The following is an 18,288-nucleotide window of genomic DNA, read 5'->3' on the forward strand; positions in this document are numbered from 1 at the left end:
CTGAACTGTGAGCACTCTAGTTCAGCATGGGATGCCGTGGCCTGTGTGCTTTCCAGGAATTCTGTGTCTCTGGCAACAAGGGATACACATTTCTTCTCTTCTCAAAGGATATGTGTGAGGGGAATGGGAAAGACAGCCCAGGCCTCAGTGAGGCTCACTTGCTTTGCATCCTCCAAAATATCCTTATAGCAATTCAGAACCACTAGTTGAAAAATGCAGTTACTAAGAGTGAAAGCATAAGGAACTGTAAGTAAAGAAAATGACATAAAAGTAAATTCCATCAACTGAGATCACAGTGAACATACAGGAGGGCCCAGCCTCAGGTCAGCAGTCATTGCCTGTAGGTAAGGTTGGCTGCACACGAGAGAAGTGGAGCAAAGTCTAGGCTCCAGGCAAAAAGTGGGGAAGAGGGAAACTGGCATTTGGTGCATCAATTCCATGCCATCCATTATTCTAGACACTTTGTTTGTGCTCGCCTATTGAATCTCTTAACAAATAGGTGAGGCATGTCATTTTCCTCCATTTTATTGACCAAGACCATGGATGAGAGAGAATAAGAACAGCTGTAGTTGGTGTTTAAACCCAGGGGTACCCAGCAACCAAGCACCATGCTCCCTGAGTGAAGTGGGCAATGGGGGGAGTCGGGGGAGGGTGCAGCTAAGGGCAGCCCCGGTCTTTTTCAGAGTCTTAGGCCAGGCTGCCTGCCAAAAGGACTTTCCCACTGGTCCTATGTCAGTTTCCAAAATGTCACTGTTACATCACCTTCTCTAGTTTCCACCTTTATAACAATAAATATGATCATATAAAAAGAGAGGAGCAAGTCCTGTGTGTAACAGAAAAGGTGAGAGGACCAGCGCTGAAAGTAGAGATAATGAACCATCCTTTACTAATTCCTGTTTAAGCAAAGATTAGTTTTTGGCCTCAAAAATGACTTCATAATCTGGATTTTTAAGAAATGAAATGCACAAACATTATCATCCCATAATATAATTTCAGTTACCATCTATTTGATAGAACCAAATTAAATTGCCAGTGTTTAGCAATTTGTTGTGCCACTGCCCCCCTCTCCCCTATGACAGTGTTCTATGGTTGAGCCTAATCGTTCATACCACTTGGAGTTAAGAACTACAATGCTATATATCTTAGCTCATTCAATCCTCACAACTTCTCTACAGTGACGTTCATGGTAGCCTCAAGTTACAATTAAGTTATTCCCTGCTTTCTGGAGTTAGGCTGGAATTCTTGATTCTAAATCCAGGCCAAAGTGGTTTAAACGGGGTAGGTTTGGAGAAAGTGCATTTGATTGCAGCACGTGAATGGTACACGGCAGAGGACCCACAGGCTTATGAGGGCGACCGTCATGATTTCATCAGAGAGCCCAGTGACCGCCACGTCACTAAATTAATGGACTTGATCTCATTTGGCCTAGCGAAGTATCCAATAACCCATCCTAGAAAATCTGTGTGTTTTTTTCATAATATTCTCATGTTTTGCTATGTTTGTTGTTTGGTTTTTACTTTTCTTTTTGTCTGGTTGGCTGTTCCTTTTGCATCTCCCCTGCAGGTTCCTTCTCCTCACTTCCATGAAAGTTTGGAATCCCTCGAGCCTCTATCTTAGCCATTCTTCTCCTATTACTCTTCATTTTCCCTTGGGACTATCTTATCGACACACAAGTATCACTATATGCATAGCCCCTAAATATTTCTATCCTGAGCCCTGCCACCTCCTCTTAACCTAGATTTCCATGTTTAAGGGTCCACTGGGTATCTGTACTTGGATATCTTCCAGGCCCTTAAAACTCCCTGAGTCTACAACTGAGCTTGCGACTTTTTCTTCCGTGTCTGGCCTTCCTCCAATATCCTGTTAGTTAACAGCATCACCATCTAGTCCCTTATAGTTTCAACCTAAGTGCTTTTCATTTCTGTTCCTTCCACTCCCCACCATGATTGTTGCTGCTGTCGCACATTCCTCATGCCTGACCTGAGCCATTATAATAGACTCCTAACCGGGCTCTGCATTTACTCTATCCCTTCTAATCCTTTCCACCCATGCAGAACAATGGAAATGTAAATATCATCACATCACACTCCTCTCCTTTCAAATCCTCCAGTACCTCCCTGCTGTTGCAAGGTTATGTTCATTGCACAGCAAGTCCCCATTGCCTCTTGCTCTGCCAAGCTATTAAGGGCGAGAAAAGTGCTCATACAAAGACTCTGGGGTTGGAGATAACCTCAGATTCCCGAATATGCCATTTTTATCTCCTACAGCAGGGCCTTTGCACAAGTCGTGATTTTCTCTTTCTGGACCACTCACCTCAGCCCCATATCTCTTGCCTACTTGGCTCTTAATTTTATACTTCAGATCTCTGACCTCTCATATCTATGAATAGGCCCATTTATCATGTGCTTTCATAACATTACATACCTCTTGTTAGAACATTTATTAAGTCAGCGTTTCATCCCTGCCTTGTTTGAAGTTTATAAATAAAGTGATAGATCTGTGGTTACTCAAATTAAAAGTGGCTAAAATGAAAGTCAAATCCAACATTGCCAGATGCTTGCCCCCTTGCTCTGGCCCCTCCCATGCTGGTTCTTTTGCCCTATGTGACTACACTCACCCTCTTTGGGGTTTTAATTTCACTCTTGATTTCAATTCAGAATTGATTTTGTGCATTTCCCCAGGCCATATTTGACTACCTTCAAATAAGAACAAAAACACCACAAAGATTTCATGAGGAAATCATTCAGTGTAGTGCACACAATCTTGTTTTATGTTTTAATGAGTATTATTATCCATCATTTTCATAATTCTTTTTATTGGCACAGGCCAGGTGGGGTAGCTTATCAGATGCAAGTCATGCTTATCCCATTGCAGTCATCAACTCGCAGCAATTAAGTGAAATGGAATTCTTTATAGTCTGTGCAAGTATGTATTTGTTTCCAAGTTCAAATGGAAAATTTAATGAGCTTACAAATGTGGAGATAGAAAGGATTGCATTCTTTAAGGTAGGAATGCTTCCAAACCAGGTGCCAATGACACATTCTGTAATCTCTTTAATTTGAATCTTTTCAAATGTAAAATGTAAACTAAGACTTGCCAGGGCCACCTGATTGCCCTTCTCCGCTTATTCAGAAAACTGGATAGTGATATTTCTTTTGGGTTTACTTTCTGTTTTCTGACACTCCAGTCAAAATAAAACAGAAGCAAAACCTAAGAAGGGAAAGAAGAGGGGAAAGTTCTTCTAAATCTCTGTTTCCCAAAACACTTCTGTAGGAAAAAGGACAGAAAAATTTGTCATGTTTAAAAATAGTGCATGGTCCCAGGAAAGAAAGTAAAAAAAAAGACACCAGGGCCTAGAGATTGGGTTCTGCATGTGGAGGCTTTAATCCATGTCTGTGTGTCTGGTCCGGACTTGCTTAATTAAAGATGGAGTCCTGCAGCTGACTTTGCTGGGAGAGGAACATCACAAGCCATGGACTCATTTTAGCTGGCCCTGGAAGCTTCTGGGGCATTGTGAAAGCATCCCAAGAAGTCCTGGTATGGGGATTACTGTGCCCATGGGCCAACTCTCAGCCAGTTTTCTGGCTGTGAATTGGTATCACGCAGAATCATTGACTGGCTGCCTCCCGCATGCCCCCCTACTGGAGACTGAGCCGACAACCTAGGCATGTGCCCTTGACTGGGACAGAAAACCAGGCAGCTCACCATGGCAGGCACGGAGCATGTTGAAAACTCTATATAAATCCAACCATGTAGAGCAGGGGTCCTCAAACTACGGCCCGCGGGCCACATGCAAATACAAATATTGTATTTGTTCCCATTTTGTTTTTTTACTTCAAAATAAGACATGTGCAGTGTGCATAGGAACTTGTTCATAGTTTTTTTTTAAACTATAGTCGGCCCTCCAACAGTCTGAGGGACAGTGAACTGGCCCCCTGTTTAAAAAGTTTGAGGACCCCTGATGTAGAGTGTATTCCTGGAGTCTGACCAGACAGCCTGAAAATCACCCAGAAAACTAGGGCCTGGCAGTCAGATGGCATGGGAAAGAACCAGGAGATTACCTGCCTGTGGGCCGGTCATGCTACAGTTTATTCAGAGGCCTGGGAACAAATGACTTCATCATTTTCCTTCTGGCACTTCGCCCTCTGCAAAGGACTTAGGACAGTCGCAGCAAGGGGGCCAGGTTTGGATGGGGAGACCCCAATGAAAAGAGCCAGGTGCAGAGTTTAGGAAAGGGTGGGGTCAGTTGCTGGTGGTCAACTTGGAAAAGGAGGATTTGTGTGAAGCCTGGGAGGATGTGGGATGAACAAAGGAAAAGCATTAAACCTTAAGAGCATCCCTGGGTGAGAGTTGCTATTTCAGGAACAGCATAAAGCAGAAAACCCCTGTAAAGCCTGAGATATCTATGTATCTATTAGGTAACAAGTCTTGGGGTGTCACTCTGTGGGAAGAACCGCAGCTGGTGCTAGAGAAGCAGTGGTGAGTCAAATGAATAAATCAACAAAAACATGGTCTCTGCACCAATGGTGCTTACAGGGCAGGGCAAGATTTTTTGCACTGGTGACATTTAATTTGAGATCAGAAGGTGAGTAGGCATTTAAAAAATGAACATGGAATAGTATTCCAGAAAGGGAAAAAGAATAGCATGTATCAGGTCTCTAAGGAGTTAAATGTCAGGTATGCTGGAAGAAAAGGAGAGGAGATAGTATACGTGGATGGTGTTATATCAGGCATATCTTTTTTATCATGTATATCCTTTATGTGTCCTTATATTCTTTGTCCCCTCAGATTAATATGTTTGCAACTATAATTGACATAAAAATAACACTTATTTAAAATATATCATTTGATACACTTTGACATAAATATTCATGCATGGAAACACCATATTTAAGATGATAATATATCTATAATTCTCCAAAGTTTCTTCATGTCACCCCCATCCCCAGTTCCTCACTCCAGGTATCCACTTGCATGCTTTCCATATACTATAGATTGGTTGTCATTTTCCAGAATTTTATACAATTAGGATAATGCAACAGGTACATTTTTGGGGAGTCTGACTTGCACTCAGCATAATTATTTTGAGACTCATGTGTATTGTTACTTATATCAATAGCTCATTCCTTTTTATTTCTGTACTAGAGGCCCAGTGCACAAAAATTTGTGCAGGGGGGGGGGGGGTGTCCCTCAGCCCGGCCTGTGCCCTCTCGCAGTCTGGGACCCCTCAGGGGATAACCACCTGCTGGTTTAGGCCCGCTCCCTGGGGGATTGGGCCTAAGCTGGCAGTCACACATCCCTCTGGCAGCCCAGGAACCCTCAGGGGATCTCCATTTGCCAGCCGAGAGCAGGCCTAAGCTGCAGTCTGACATCCTTAGCACTGCTGAGGAGGCAGGAGAGGCTCCCGCCACCATCTCTGTACTGGCAGCCATCAGCCTGGCTTGTGGCTGAGCAGAGCTCCCCCTATGGGAGCGCACTGACCGACTGGGGGCAGCTCCTGCATTGAGCATCTGCCCCCTGGTGGTAAGTGTGTGTCATAGTGACCAGACATTCCCAGTCTTTCTGCTGTTAAGTTTGCATTATACCCTTTTATTATACCCTTTTATTATACCCTTTTGCATTATACCCTTTTATTATATAGGATAGAGGCCTGGTGCATGGGTGGGGGCCGGCTGGTTTGCCCTTCAGGGTGGGGGCCCCACTGGGGTGCCACTGGGGTGCCTGGCAAGCCTGGGTGAGGGGCTGATGGCTGTTTTCAGGATGGCCACATAACCTTTAGGGTGGGGGGGTCCCCACTGGGGTGCCTGGCCAGTCTGGGTGAAGGGCTGAGGGCCGTTTTCAGGCTGGTCAAGCCTCCCCAGTAACAGAAGCTCCCAGCCTCTCCTTTTTTTCTTTTTCTTTTTCTGGGATTTATTTACCTTCTATAATTGAAACTTTGTAGCCTGGAGTGGAGCTCAGAGCCAGCCAGGGCTTGGCTTCCTCCATCGCCAGTGGCAACCCAAGGCTCCAGCTCTGTGGCCACAGCCGGCTGAAAGCAGGTATCTGGGGTTTATTTACCTTCTATAATTGAAACTTTGTTGCTTTGAGTGTAGCTTAGAGCAGGCCGCGGCAGGTGGGGAACCTTGTCTTCCTATGTCACTGGAGCAAGCAAGCCTCCTGCTCATCCAGCTCTGTGGCTGCCAGCCGTCATCTTTGTTGGCAGTTAATTTGCATATCTCACAGATTAGCCAATGGGAGGCATAGCAAAGGTATGGTCAATTACCATGTTTGTCTATTATTAGGTAAGATAATATCCCATTGTATGGATATAGCACAATATGTTTATCCATTCACCTGTTCGTGGGCATTTGGATTGTTTCCACTTTTTTTCTATTACAAATAAAGCTGCCATGAAAATTTATGTACATAATGAACACTTTCATAAGTCTTTGGTAAATCTCTAGGAATGTAATAGCTACGCATAAGGTAAGCATATGTCTAACTTTCATGAAATTATTTCTTAAGTGGTTATATCATTTTACATTTCTACCAGAAGTACATGGAAGTTAAAATTGTTCCACTTTCTTGGTATAGTCATTCTTTAATTTTAAACATTCTAGTAGGGATGCCATATAGCTCCAAACAGATTAATTTTCAATTTCATAATGACTAATGATGTTTGCATTTACAATCTATAAATATTTTATGTATGTATTTGCCATCTATATATCTTTGGGGAAGTGTTTATTCAAATCTTTTTTCCATTTCAAAATGCAGCTGTTGTCTTCTTATTGAGTAGTAAGAGTTCCATTTATATTATACCATATACAAGTTCATGTTATTGAATATATATTTTTGTTGAACAGTCAATGTTTCTGAATATATTATAGATATGAGTCTATATTTTGAAGAGCAAACATTATTAACTTTGATGAAGTCCATTTTATTGATTTAAAATTTTTCATACTTTGTATCTTTTGTATTGTAGTTAAGAAATCTTTGGTAAACCCATGATTACTAAGATTTTCTCCCATGTTTTCTTCTAATAGCTTTATAGTATAAAATTTTACATTAAGGTCTCAAATCAAGGTTCATTTTTATGGATATGGCTATACTACTGTTATAATGTCAATTTTTTTTTAAATTAAATCTTTATTGTTCAGATTATTACATTTGTTCCTCATTTTTTTTCCCCCCATAACTCCCCTCCTCCCAGCTCCCGCCCCACCCTCCGCCCTCACTCCCCACCCACTGTCCTCTTCCATAGGTGCACGATTTTTGTCCAGTCTCTTCCCGCATCTCCCACACCCCTTTCCCCCCCAAGAATAGTCAGTCCATTCCCTTTCTATGTCCCTGATTCTATTATGATCACCAGATTATTTATTCACTTGATTCTTAGATTCACTTGTTGATAGGTGCATATTTTTTGTTCATAATTTGTATCTTTACCTTTTTTTTTCTTCTTCCTCTTCTTAAAGGATACCTTTCAGCATTTCATATAATACTGGTTTGGTGGTGATGAACTCCTTTAGCTTTTCCTTATCTGTGAAGCTCTTTATCTGACCTTCCGTTCTGAATGATAGCTTTGCTGGATAAAGTAATCTTGGTTGTAGGTTCTTGGTATTCATCACTTTGAATATTTCTTGCCACTCCCTTCTGGCCTGCAAAGTTTCTGTTGAGAAATCAGCTGACAGTCGTATGGGTATTCCCTTGTAGGTAACTGGGTTTCTTTCTCTTGCTGCTTTTAAGATTCTCTCTTTGTCTTTTGCTCTTGGCATTTTAATTATGATGTGTCTTGGTGTGGTCCTCTTTGGATTCCTTTTGTTTGGGGTTCTCTGCGCTTCCTGGACCTGTAGGTCTATTTCTTTCACCAGGTGGGGGAAGTTTTCTGTCATTATTTCTTTAAATAGGTTTTCAATATCTTGCTCTCTCTCATCCTCTGGCACCCCTATAATTCTGATGTTGGTACGCTTGAAGCTGTCCCAGAGGCTCCTTACACTATCTTCATATTTTCGGATTCTTTTTTCATTTTGCTTTTCCAGTTGGGTGTTTTTTGCTTCTTCGCATTTCGAATCTTTGACTTGATTCTTGCGCTCCTCTGGTCTGCTGTTGGGTGTCTGTATAATATTCTTTATTTCAGTCAGTGTATGCTTAATTTCTAGTTGGTTCTTTATCACAACATCGAGGGTCTCATTAGATTTCTTGAGGATCTCACTACATTTATCGGCGGTCTCACCAGTCTTTTCAAGGGCCTTACTAAGTTTATCGGCAGCTTCTAGACAGTTCTTAAGAGACCTTAAAAGTGTGGTTCTGAACTCAATATCCTCCATTGACAGTTTTGTCCTGTTTCTTTGTCTCCGCATTTTTTATGCTTTCTTGGTGCACCCCCTAGTGGTCTTTGTCTGCAGTCTTGTTGCCTTTAAGCCTTGATTGATGTCGGCAATACTGGGGTGATTTGACCTCCAGGCTAACTGGCTATGAGAGTCTGCTGTGTCTGTAGTGGGAGGGCTTCTGTGCTGGATCTCTAGGGCGGTGCTAATCTAGCGTTTGCCTGAGGCTATCCGGCAAATGGCGCTGCGCAGGGCTTGGGCGGGGCGGGTCCCGGGGGATCTACAGGGCGGGCGGAACAAGCAGTTATGGCGACTCTCAGTTCCTTCCCCAGGGGCTCTGCCTCTCAGAGCCCCAGCAATGGTTGCAAACCTCGGAGAGAAAGCTGCCTTCGAGTTCCGACCGAAGCCAGACAGTCCCGTTTCTCCCTGAGTCTCGGTCCCCAGAGACTCGCCCTGATCTGGAGCTCAGAGTCTGAAACTCCCTCCCGATTGAAAACAACAACCGCGCCCTCCGCCTCCAGCCCGCTCCGCGCGCGCACTCCGCACCTGAGTATTTCACTTCAGCACTGCGCCTCCTCTGAGTCTGGGTATGATATTCTCTTTCCTCCTAGTTGTAGAATTTCCACTCAGCCAGCCTTCCCGTGGTTCTGGGTGATGTCCGTTCTGTCCTTTAGTTATATCTCTGAAGTGGTTGTTTGAGGCAGCGATCTCCGGCGTTAACCTATGCCGCCATCTTGGTTTCTCCCGAGATAATGTCAATTTTTTTAAAGATAATTTCCCCTTTGAATTGTCTTGGCATCTTTTCATAAATCAATTGGCCACATATTTTTTGCATATATTCCTGGACTCTCTTGTCTGTCTATAAGTAGGCCAATATCAAGGCACTATGGTATTGGCCTATAGTGCCTTGATTACTATAACTTCATAATAAGTCTTGGAACAAAGTAGTTTAAGTCCTTCAACTTTGATTTTTTGGGCTACCAAAACATTGTTATGGCTACTCTAGATCTTTTGTATTTCCACATAACATTTAGAATTATTTTGTCAATTTCTGCAACAACAAAATTCCCCCTGAAATTTTCAGTAGAATTGTACTCAATCTATCTATTAACTTGAGAAAAATTGACATCTTAATAATATTGAGTCTTTCAATCCATAAATATAAACATGATGCATATCTTCATTTATTTGTCTTTTTAAAATTCTCTCTATAATATTTGGGTAGTTTACAGTGTACACACCTCATGTATCTCTATGTGTTTTATATTTTTGATGATTGTCTAAATAATAATTACATGTTAATTTCTGATTATTTGTTGTTATTAGACACATATTTAATTTTTGTATCATCTATAATACAACTTAAATCATGCAAAATTGCTAAGCTTTCCTTACTAGTTATACTAGCTCTTTCTTTGTGGATTCTATCAGCTTTTGGCATAGATGATCATGTTATCTGAGAACAAAGATGATTTTTCTTCTACTTTCCAAAACTGAATGGATTTAATTTCTATATTTGCTTATTCCACTGACTAAACTTCCAGTACAATATTGAATAGAAGTGGTGAGAGGGTGTATTCTTGCTTCATTCCTAACCTTAGGGAAAAGCATTCAGTCTTTTACAATTAGGTAGAGATTATATATATATATATATATATTCTTCATAAGTGTGATGAAGTTCCCTTCTATCCCTACTCTTTGAGAATTTTAATCAGGAATTAATGTTAGATTTTAAGTAAATTTTCCACCTAGTTGATAATTAAATTATTTTTATTGGCTGCTAAAATTGTGAATCACATTTATTAATTTTTAAAATATTAAACTAACCTTGTATTCCTTATATAAACCCCACTTGGCCATGATGTGTTACTTTTAACATCTTACTGGATTTAATTTCCTAAACTTTTGGTGAGAATTTTTGCATCTATGTCAAGGAGGAATATATGTCTGTAATTTATTTTCTCTTATATCTTTGTCTAATGTTCATATAAAGGTAATGTTGGCAACATAAAATGAATTGGAATATTTTCCCTTCTCTTACTCTCAGTGATTGTGAAGACCCTGAGGTGGTAGAAGACAATTGGATCTTAAGAAATTAATCTTTTAAAAGATAACATTTTCTCTAATTGAATAATTTTCTTACTTTGGTGTGCATGAGAAACATCTGAAGATTTTATTTCTTTCTATTATTTTTAAGCATATCCTCAAGGAGAGGACTTTTAAAAAAGGTACATTTTTATTGATTTCAGAGAGGAGAGGAAAATGAGAGAAAGATAGAAACATCAATGATGAGAGAGAATCATTGATTGGTTGCCTCCGGCATGCCCCCCACTGAGGATCAAGCCTGCAACCTAGGCACAGCCCTGACAGGGAATTGCACCGTGACCTCCTGTTTCATAGGTTGACGCTCAATCACTTTTCTTTTTTTTAAATTTAATTTAATTTAATTTTTTCCACCACCATTGAAAATTTTCTTTTGAATAGACATTTTTATTCAGAAAGCCCAAAGTGGATCCTTAGTTGACATTTACAAAGAAAAACAAATATCCTCCAGTTATTCTCTTATAGTAGATCTGTGTTCTGAGGGTTCCTAGTCTATTCAGTGGTTCTCAAAACATGTTTCACAGACCAGCAACATCAGAATCACCTGGGGATTTTTTTTTAAATGCAAATGGTCTGTCTCCACTTCAGACATACTCTGGGAGGGAAAGTAGGTGGCAGACTGCCCTTCAATTACTCTCAAGGTGACTCCAGTGCATACTAAAGTGTGAGAACTACTGCGTTATGTTAATAAGAATGAATCAAAAGGAATAGAGGCACAATTAATTGTGTATATTTTGTGTTATGCATCAAGATTATTTCTTTTATAATGACTTCTTTTTGTGTGTGACAAATATGAAAGATCTCAGAGTCAGGAAGGAGGGTAAGTCAGTTGTTTGAGTAGTGTGGAGAATGTATGGATGATCTTTAGAAAAATGGAGAAGCAAGCTGATGAGATTGTTAGCCTCTACTGGATGTCTGCTTCAGCAATGTGATTGTCAAACTTTATTGCTGTCTCCTTTCCCAGTTGTGCAATCTTCTCTCCAATTCTGAACTGTTCAAGGTAGAGGGGTGGAAAAGGCAGTTGACTGGATTTGTACACAGTTATTTTGCCAAATGAGTAAAGGGGAAGGAGAAAAGGATGCAGAAGTGAGGGTATTTGCAAGAGAATAAATGAATGTAATCATGCACCAAAGTCTGTATGCTGTATAAGGAGAGAAATGAAGACAACAAGAGGACAATAACAGAAAGAAGGTTCCGAGATCTATGGGTAAAAGGTCTTGATGAGATGGAAGAACTGTTTCAGTAGACATATTTCAGAAAATGAGCTGGGAATATAAATAATAATGGCTGAGAAGTGAAGTGCTTGTTTATGAATTCTGTTGTTTTTATGCGATAAGAAGCTATAAGATATGGTCTTGATAACAGCAATTGAGATAATAGAGATGCCAGATGATGGGTATTGAGGAAGTCACAGAATGGGTGAATAAACATTCACATCCATATTGAAGTTCTTTTTCATTAGTGATGCCAATCATAATCGTGGGTGAATGACAGCCAAAGACCAATAATAAATGCAGTGGCATCATAAAATAAATTGGAAGTCATCACTGGCACAAGAAGGCTCTGATGGACTCACATTTGTTTCTGTAGCAGATTATTTTGAACCCAACCATCATTTCAAAAAGATATGCCCCCCATGTGTCCTAACGTCATGCGATGTCTTTTGATAAGATACATAATTGTGATATGTGAGTATGAGTTCTGACTTAGCCATGCAAATCAAAATGTAGCAATCAGCTATCCTGTAGACCACTGCCAACAAATTGCATGCTAATAAGTTCCTCATGTTTTCCCTATTCATGACAGGATCAAAAAAGTTTGCTTTGAAAGGAGATACCAGCTTAAAAGCACAAGGACGAAGGTTGTCTCAGCTGTGCCCTGCTAACATCCTTTCTAATTTCTCTTTTCAAATTCACAGAGAGTGAAGACGTTTATCAAAGGCAGGTGCTGTCAATTTCATGCATCATCTTTGGAATTGTCATCGTGGGCATGTTCTGTGCCGCATTCTACTTCAAAAGCAAGTAAGACCATTCTCTCAAGTGTTAAAAGGCTACTTCTCAGAGGAAGCACTTTGTCTTTTTTAAGTTCTCAGTCTTTGCTCCTGACAGAGGGATCTTGTAAAAATGGGCCCATCCAACATCTAGAGTGACTTAGAATTTTGTAGACTGTGGTGAGTGTACATGCCACACTTGCATGTATGTGTGTGTGGTTTATCTTTGACGCACATAGCTATCATCCCTCTCTGTGCTCATAAAAACTCTACATTCTTTGCACATTTTGATTACCTGCCAGAATTAAAGTCTCAACATTTGCCTGTGACCAAGGAGTTGACATTCTTGTGACCAGAGAGGTCACACTGCTGTAGACCTAAACATTATCAACCAGTATCTATTGTTTTTCTTTAAAAAATCTACATGTTTTCTTTCAATAGTGTTTTTACATGATATTCATAAAGGTTTTAGCCAAATGTGAAATATGAAAAATTATAAAATCTATTTTAGTTCCCCAGCTGGTATACATATCTCAAATATGCCCTATACTTCCTTTGCCAAAAACCCAGACCTTCTGCACATAAAGGTAGTTACTTTTGACTAATAATGTAGGCTAAAATATACATCCATATATGGCTATGTAATTATATATGTATACCTACATATATCTTTATTTTAAATAAACTTTGGTAAAGGTATTTTAATTATGATAATAGCATAATAAAATAGGAAATACAGATAAACATACTAATTTTTGGTTTCTTGTAAGGCACGTAGGCCTGAATAAGTTGGCACCAATTCCGTTCCTATAGCTTGTTGAAATCCAAACCAAAGCTTCATTGCTTTTCATTGACATATATTTTTCTATCCATTTGTTCTTCTAAAAATAGACCAATTTCCATATATAGCCTATTATACTTGTCTGCATATTTGTTGATCTTCAGAAAAATAATGGAAACTCAGGTCTGAATCCAGAATTAGTAACTATTATGTTTTAATAAACTAGTTTAGAATAGGTTTAGATTTTCAGAAATACTGTGAAAGAGTACAGAGATTCCATATACCCAGACTCAGTTTCCCATTATTGCCTTATATTAGCACGATGCATTTAATATTGATACAGTAATACTAACTAAAGTTCATATTTCCAGATTTCTTAGTTTTTACCTAATGTGCTTTTTTGTTCCAGGGCTACATCCAGATGCCACATTACATTTAATTATTACATCTAGGCAACTCTTAGCTGTGATGTTAGTGGGTTTTTGTTTTGTGGTTTTTTGTGTTTGTTTTTTATTGCTCATTTTATTTTTAAAATTTTTATTGAATTTATTGGGGTGACATTGGTTAATAAAGCTATACAGGTTTCAGGTGTTCCTGTTCATTTTAAGCACTTATTCTTTGTCAGAGACTCTGAGCTTTTCATGTATTATTAGCTCCCAATCCTTACGACAATTGGAATTGTGTGTTATTGCTGCATTTTTTAAAATATCAGGATTCAATTTTAAAATATTAAGTTGTCAAAGCCACACAGTAGAAAATTGCAGATGGAATCATTTTTTTAAAAAAGATGATTTTTATTATTTTTCAATTACAGCTGGCATACAATATTACATTAGTTTTAGGTGTACAGCAGAGTGATTAGACGTTTATCCCTTACAAATCGATGGGGTCTTTGAAGTTGCACTGTTCTAGTTTCAATCACATGCTTTACACCAACCACACTGGCTCCTATATCCTTGCACTGGCTGGTGAAACTGCTGGGGGTGCATGAGGAAGCCCTGCTCAGGTGCAATCTGGAGCACTTTTTAATTTTATTTTTTCAGGGAGGCTACAGGGTACAGTGGTTGTGGTTTTACATGTGTTCAAATCTTCAGCCTGCCACTTGCTTGTTATGAACTCTTAAGCAAATTACATCCAGTCCCTTACCTTTGATTTCCTTTTTGGTAAGATGGCCAAAATATAGCTCCCTTCTAGAATGTGTTAAGGATTAATGGGAAAATATTGTCAAAAGGACACCACAGAGTATAAAAGAGTAAGTACTCAGTGGGGCTTGCTATTGTTCACAGCCCCCTTCCCCCCCGCCCCCCCCCCCCCCCCCCCCCCCCCCCCCCGGGAATGTAAGGTCCAGGCAACCCCAGGCAAAGAGTGCGCCCTGGAGCAGGAGACAGGCAATCACCTGACAGGGGGGTTGCAAGCTTCTCCATGCTCCTGCTGCCCTGAGAAAGAAATGGTGTATTTAACAATAGCAAGTTACTATGAAGAAGTGCTTCATTGTTCTCACTAGAGTGTGAGTTTTAGTCGTACCACATTTACATGGAAGATTGATGATCACGCTCACAAGACTGGCGAGCAGCTGGGTAACCTGGGCCTTCGGTCTTCAGGGCAGCAGTGGGCTCTGGGACACTTCCTCCTGCGGCGCAGTGAGCTGTCCAGGGTTTAATGGAAACCTGTTCAGTGTCAGTTTCTTCCTGAGCCAATGGAGGAACACTCTTCCCGAGCTTGCCTTCTGCCTGCCCAGCTGGGACATGTTCTCATTAAAATCAAATAAATAAGAAAATGTGAGAAGAGTAAAGTGATAATAAAAATGGAAGCCTTTCCCAGGTGTAAATTATAGTTCTCATTAAGAGTATAGTTCCTTCTTCTGTACACTTTCCAGGCACAGTCTTCCTTTACTGTTCTTTGCCTGAGAGGAATCCACACCCCACACCAAGCATCTGATTTACACAGCTGAGGGCAACGTGCACTTGGTGTGTGTGTGTGTGTGTGTGTGTGTGTGTGTGTGTGTGTGAATCAAATAAATGTTAGTCTTTATTAAAAGAAAACTAGGTATTAGGTTTGTTTTGTAGAAGTAGCATCATTCATTCACTCACTAAGTAAGACACTTCAATCTGCAGGCTGACGCTCTACCCACTGAGCCAAACAAGCTAGGGCAGTATTTACATATTCTTAATATAGAAAGTATACAGTTTTTCTGAACTGAATCCACTTTCTAAATCATTTCCTATTGGTGAACGTGCATGTTTATAACACCCCGACACAGTATTCTCTGTGCTGAGTGCTGGAATTTCAAGTCCCCTCCCAAACCCTTGATCAGACTCCACCTTGACCTTTCCTCACTTTCATAGAGTCAGGTTGTTTCCATGTGGATACGTTCTTTAACTCATCTTGAAAGCCCCAAGTTCTAGGATTGTGGGACCTCTCTATCATTGGTTTTTCAAATAAATTCACTTGAAACCTCCATCCTATATACCAGGATGTACTATTTCTGGTGAGAGAAAGTCAGGAGTTACAAAAAAGCTCACATTCTCTTGGTCACTTACATTTTAATCCCCATAAACTCCCAGATTCCACCACTCTGGTCCTTTCTCCATTCTCTTGTCACCCTTGTTATGGCATGACCTCAGCAGATAGAATACTATAGCAAACTGTTAGCTGATGAGGTAGAAGTGACAAACACCATCTTGAATTTAGAAGGTTTTCTAACTGAATGAATTTAAACCCAACGACTCATAAGGACCCAATGGAAGAAATTCTTATCACTCCCAATAAATCAATACATTCCCCCAGGTAGCTAACAGAACTATTCATTGAGCTTTCAGTCTGGCTGATATGGCTCACATGCAACTACACATTCTCATAGGTTTTCTTTTTACTTTCAACTCACGTGGGTAAGAAGGGTGAGACTGGCTGTAGGGGTCCTTAGCAGACTTTGGAAATGCAGGACTTGATTCAACTCTAAGAATGGAAGGGGATGGGAGAGGAGGTGTTCCAGAAGCAAAAGCTGGATGAATAATGATCCCAACTGGGAAAACACAGGAGGAAAACAAGCGGGTGCTACTGGTACACAGCAGAGATGGTGGCCAACTGCTCTGACCATCGGTTACCACACTCTGAAGTAAGGTATTGTAGGCCACAGAGAAAGCCTCGTAAGGACAGCAGCGAATGGTCTGGTATGCTGCTATGATGCTCTTCAGTGGTGAAGGGCTTAGTCCCCCAGTTGCTAAAACACAGTTATGCTAGGAGTTACTTTTCTCAAGCACATACTCTGACCTGAGATAGACCACAGTTGGTGATGGTTCAATATGAGGCTCTGAAGGCGTAGACTTTTGCCCCAACATGCGGTGCAAGGCCAGGCCAGTTCCAGAACTCGCAGTGGGATTTACTAAGATCTACATGGAATTTTTACTTTTCCTTCAGTCCAGTCCTGTTTCCTACCCTTTGCTTCTGCTGGTGCCAATCCAAAGAGCCCTCCCTAGTAAGAATCCTGCACACTCCTTCTCAATGTCTACAAGCCAGGAACCCCACTTGCAACATTGCAAATGTTTTCCAACAGACTTGTGACATCAGATATGCCACTACTTACATTTCAGTTCCTTCTGAAGAATTGAGCCACAGAAACTTAAAAAACTCAGTTTACTATGCAATGTTGATACCGACATTGCTGGCTAGTAGGGTTCCAGTGTGCAATGCCTGCATCTGGTCTCCCCGGAGCAGGGTGTTCTCATGAGAGGGTTGATGGTACAGCGATCATTTTCCTCTGTTGGCAGTTACTGGGGAAAGGATGAGAGCAAAAATGGGCATGCCTGGGAAAGGGCAGGGATGACAGAGAAGGAGGCAGGTGAGTCGGGACGTGAGTGAAAAGGAAGGAAAGGAAAGTAAGTGATAAAAGGATTCAGGAACTGTTCTCAAACATTTTATAAACAATTCCTTCAGAAATTTATATTTCCCAAACACCGAATTATGGAATCACTGGAAGATAGTGCTTCTTATCTTTAATTCTTAGGAGCGTAAGCCCCTCTCACTGCTTCATGATGAGTTACTCAGGTGGAACTTTCTGATCTTCCATTTGCTTCTTCAGTGAATTCCTGATAGGGTTTCTTGACTATGATGTGCTTCTAAAAATGCTGATGTGATTGATTTATTTTTAACAATAGGCTACAGATGAGCTGTTAGGAAGTAGATACATAATTACAACTGGATTAAAGCAATTTAGAGTACTGGAGATAAAAGCCCCCCAAATAATTGAAAAGATGAAAGAAATATTTAAATAGAGTGCATCACACTGGTGTAAATTCAAAACCTCCATAGCCCGTGGCAAATGCTGAGAGATACAGTTCATACGGTCTTTTCTTTGCTCTCTGGGCCAGTGTTCTAATTCCTCTGCAGCATCTGCACGAGCACACGTGCTAACTGGTGAGCCGGGGAGGAGCTCAGCATTCCGCATGCGCTCTCACCTTTAGTTTCCACAGGATGCATGGAAGATAGCTTTTACAGACTCCATTTGCAGGTGAAGAAGCTGAGGCTCAGGGACGGTTAGGAAATCAATCTCTTGATTTAGGAAATCCAAACGGAACTGGAGGGTGGCAGATACAGTCTCAGCCCCTCTAAGACCTGAGCCCCAGCTCTGCAGGGAGCGGCCTGCTGGTGGCTCCCTGCAAGGCCAGCGCTCTGCTCCACCAGAACTCTGTCCTAGGCAGGGTCGTGGGCAAGAGGCAGAGTTCAGGGCAGATGACTCTGCAGGGGTTTTTGTTCGCTTGCTATTGTTTGCTTGTTTTATTGGTGCTGAGTCTTCTGCTGATAGATAGGTGCTGCAAAGCCCTTGGGACAGAGCAGCTAATAGCGCGGTGATCCGTTGCATCGTGCTGCTATAGCCAGCCCACATATGCAGGCGGGAGTCCTTTATTTGGAGTCCGAACACTGAGAGTAGGCTCAGCCTTCCTGCTGAGAAGCTGCGGGTCCACAGGCAAGTGCTTTGCCGGTTCTGAGTGGCGGTTAAGAGTACTGAATATGCGGCCACACTGCCTGGGTCTGCATCCAGCTCTATAGCACTTCCTGGCAATGTGAGTGTGGGCAAATAATCTAACTTCCTGTGCCTCAGATTTCTT

At 41.1% G+C, this 18,288-nt stretch overlaps 1 protein-coding gene across 1 annotated transcript in view; it reads left to right on the forward strand.

The window, feature by feature from the left end:
* Positions 1-18,288, forward strand: part of NRG3 (neuregulin 3) — a 576,649-nt gene that overhangs the window by 527,920 nt on the left and 30,441 nt on the right. The window contains exon 5 of the mRNA XM_036337388.1: positions 12,331-12,433. Within this exon, the coding sequence (XP_036193281.1) occupies positions 12,331-12,433 (103 nt within the window). The remainder of the gene's footprint in view (positions 1-12,330; positions 12,434-18,288) is intronic.

This window comes from Myotis myotis, unplaced genomic scaffold (assembly GCF_014108235.1).
Source record: "Myotis myotis isolate mMyoMyo1 unplaced genomic scaffold, mMyoMyo1.p scaffold_m19_p_15, whole genome shotgun sequence".
NCBI lineage: Eukaryota > Metazoa > Chordata > Mammalia > Chiroptera > Vespertilionidae > Myotis > Myotis myotis.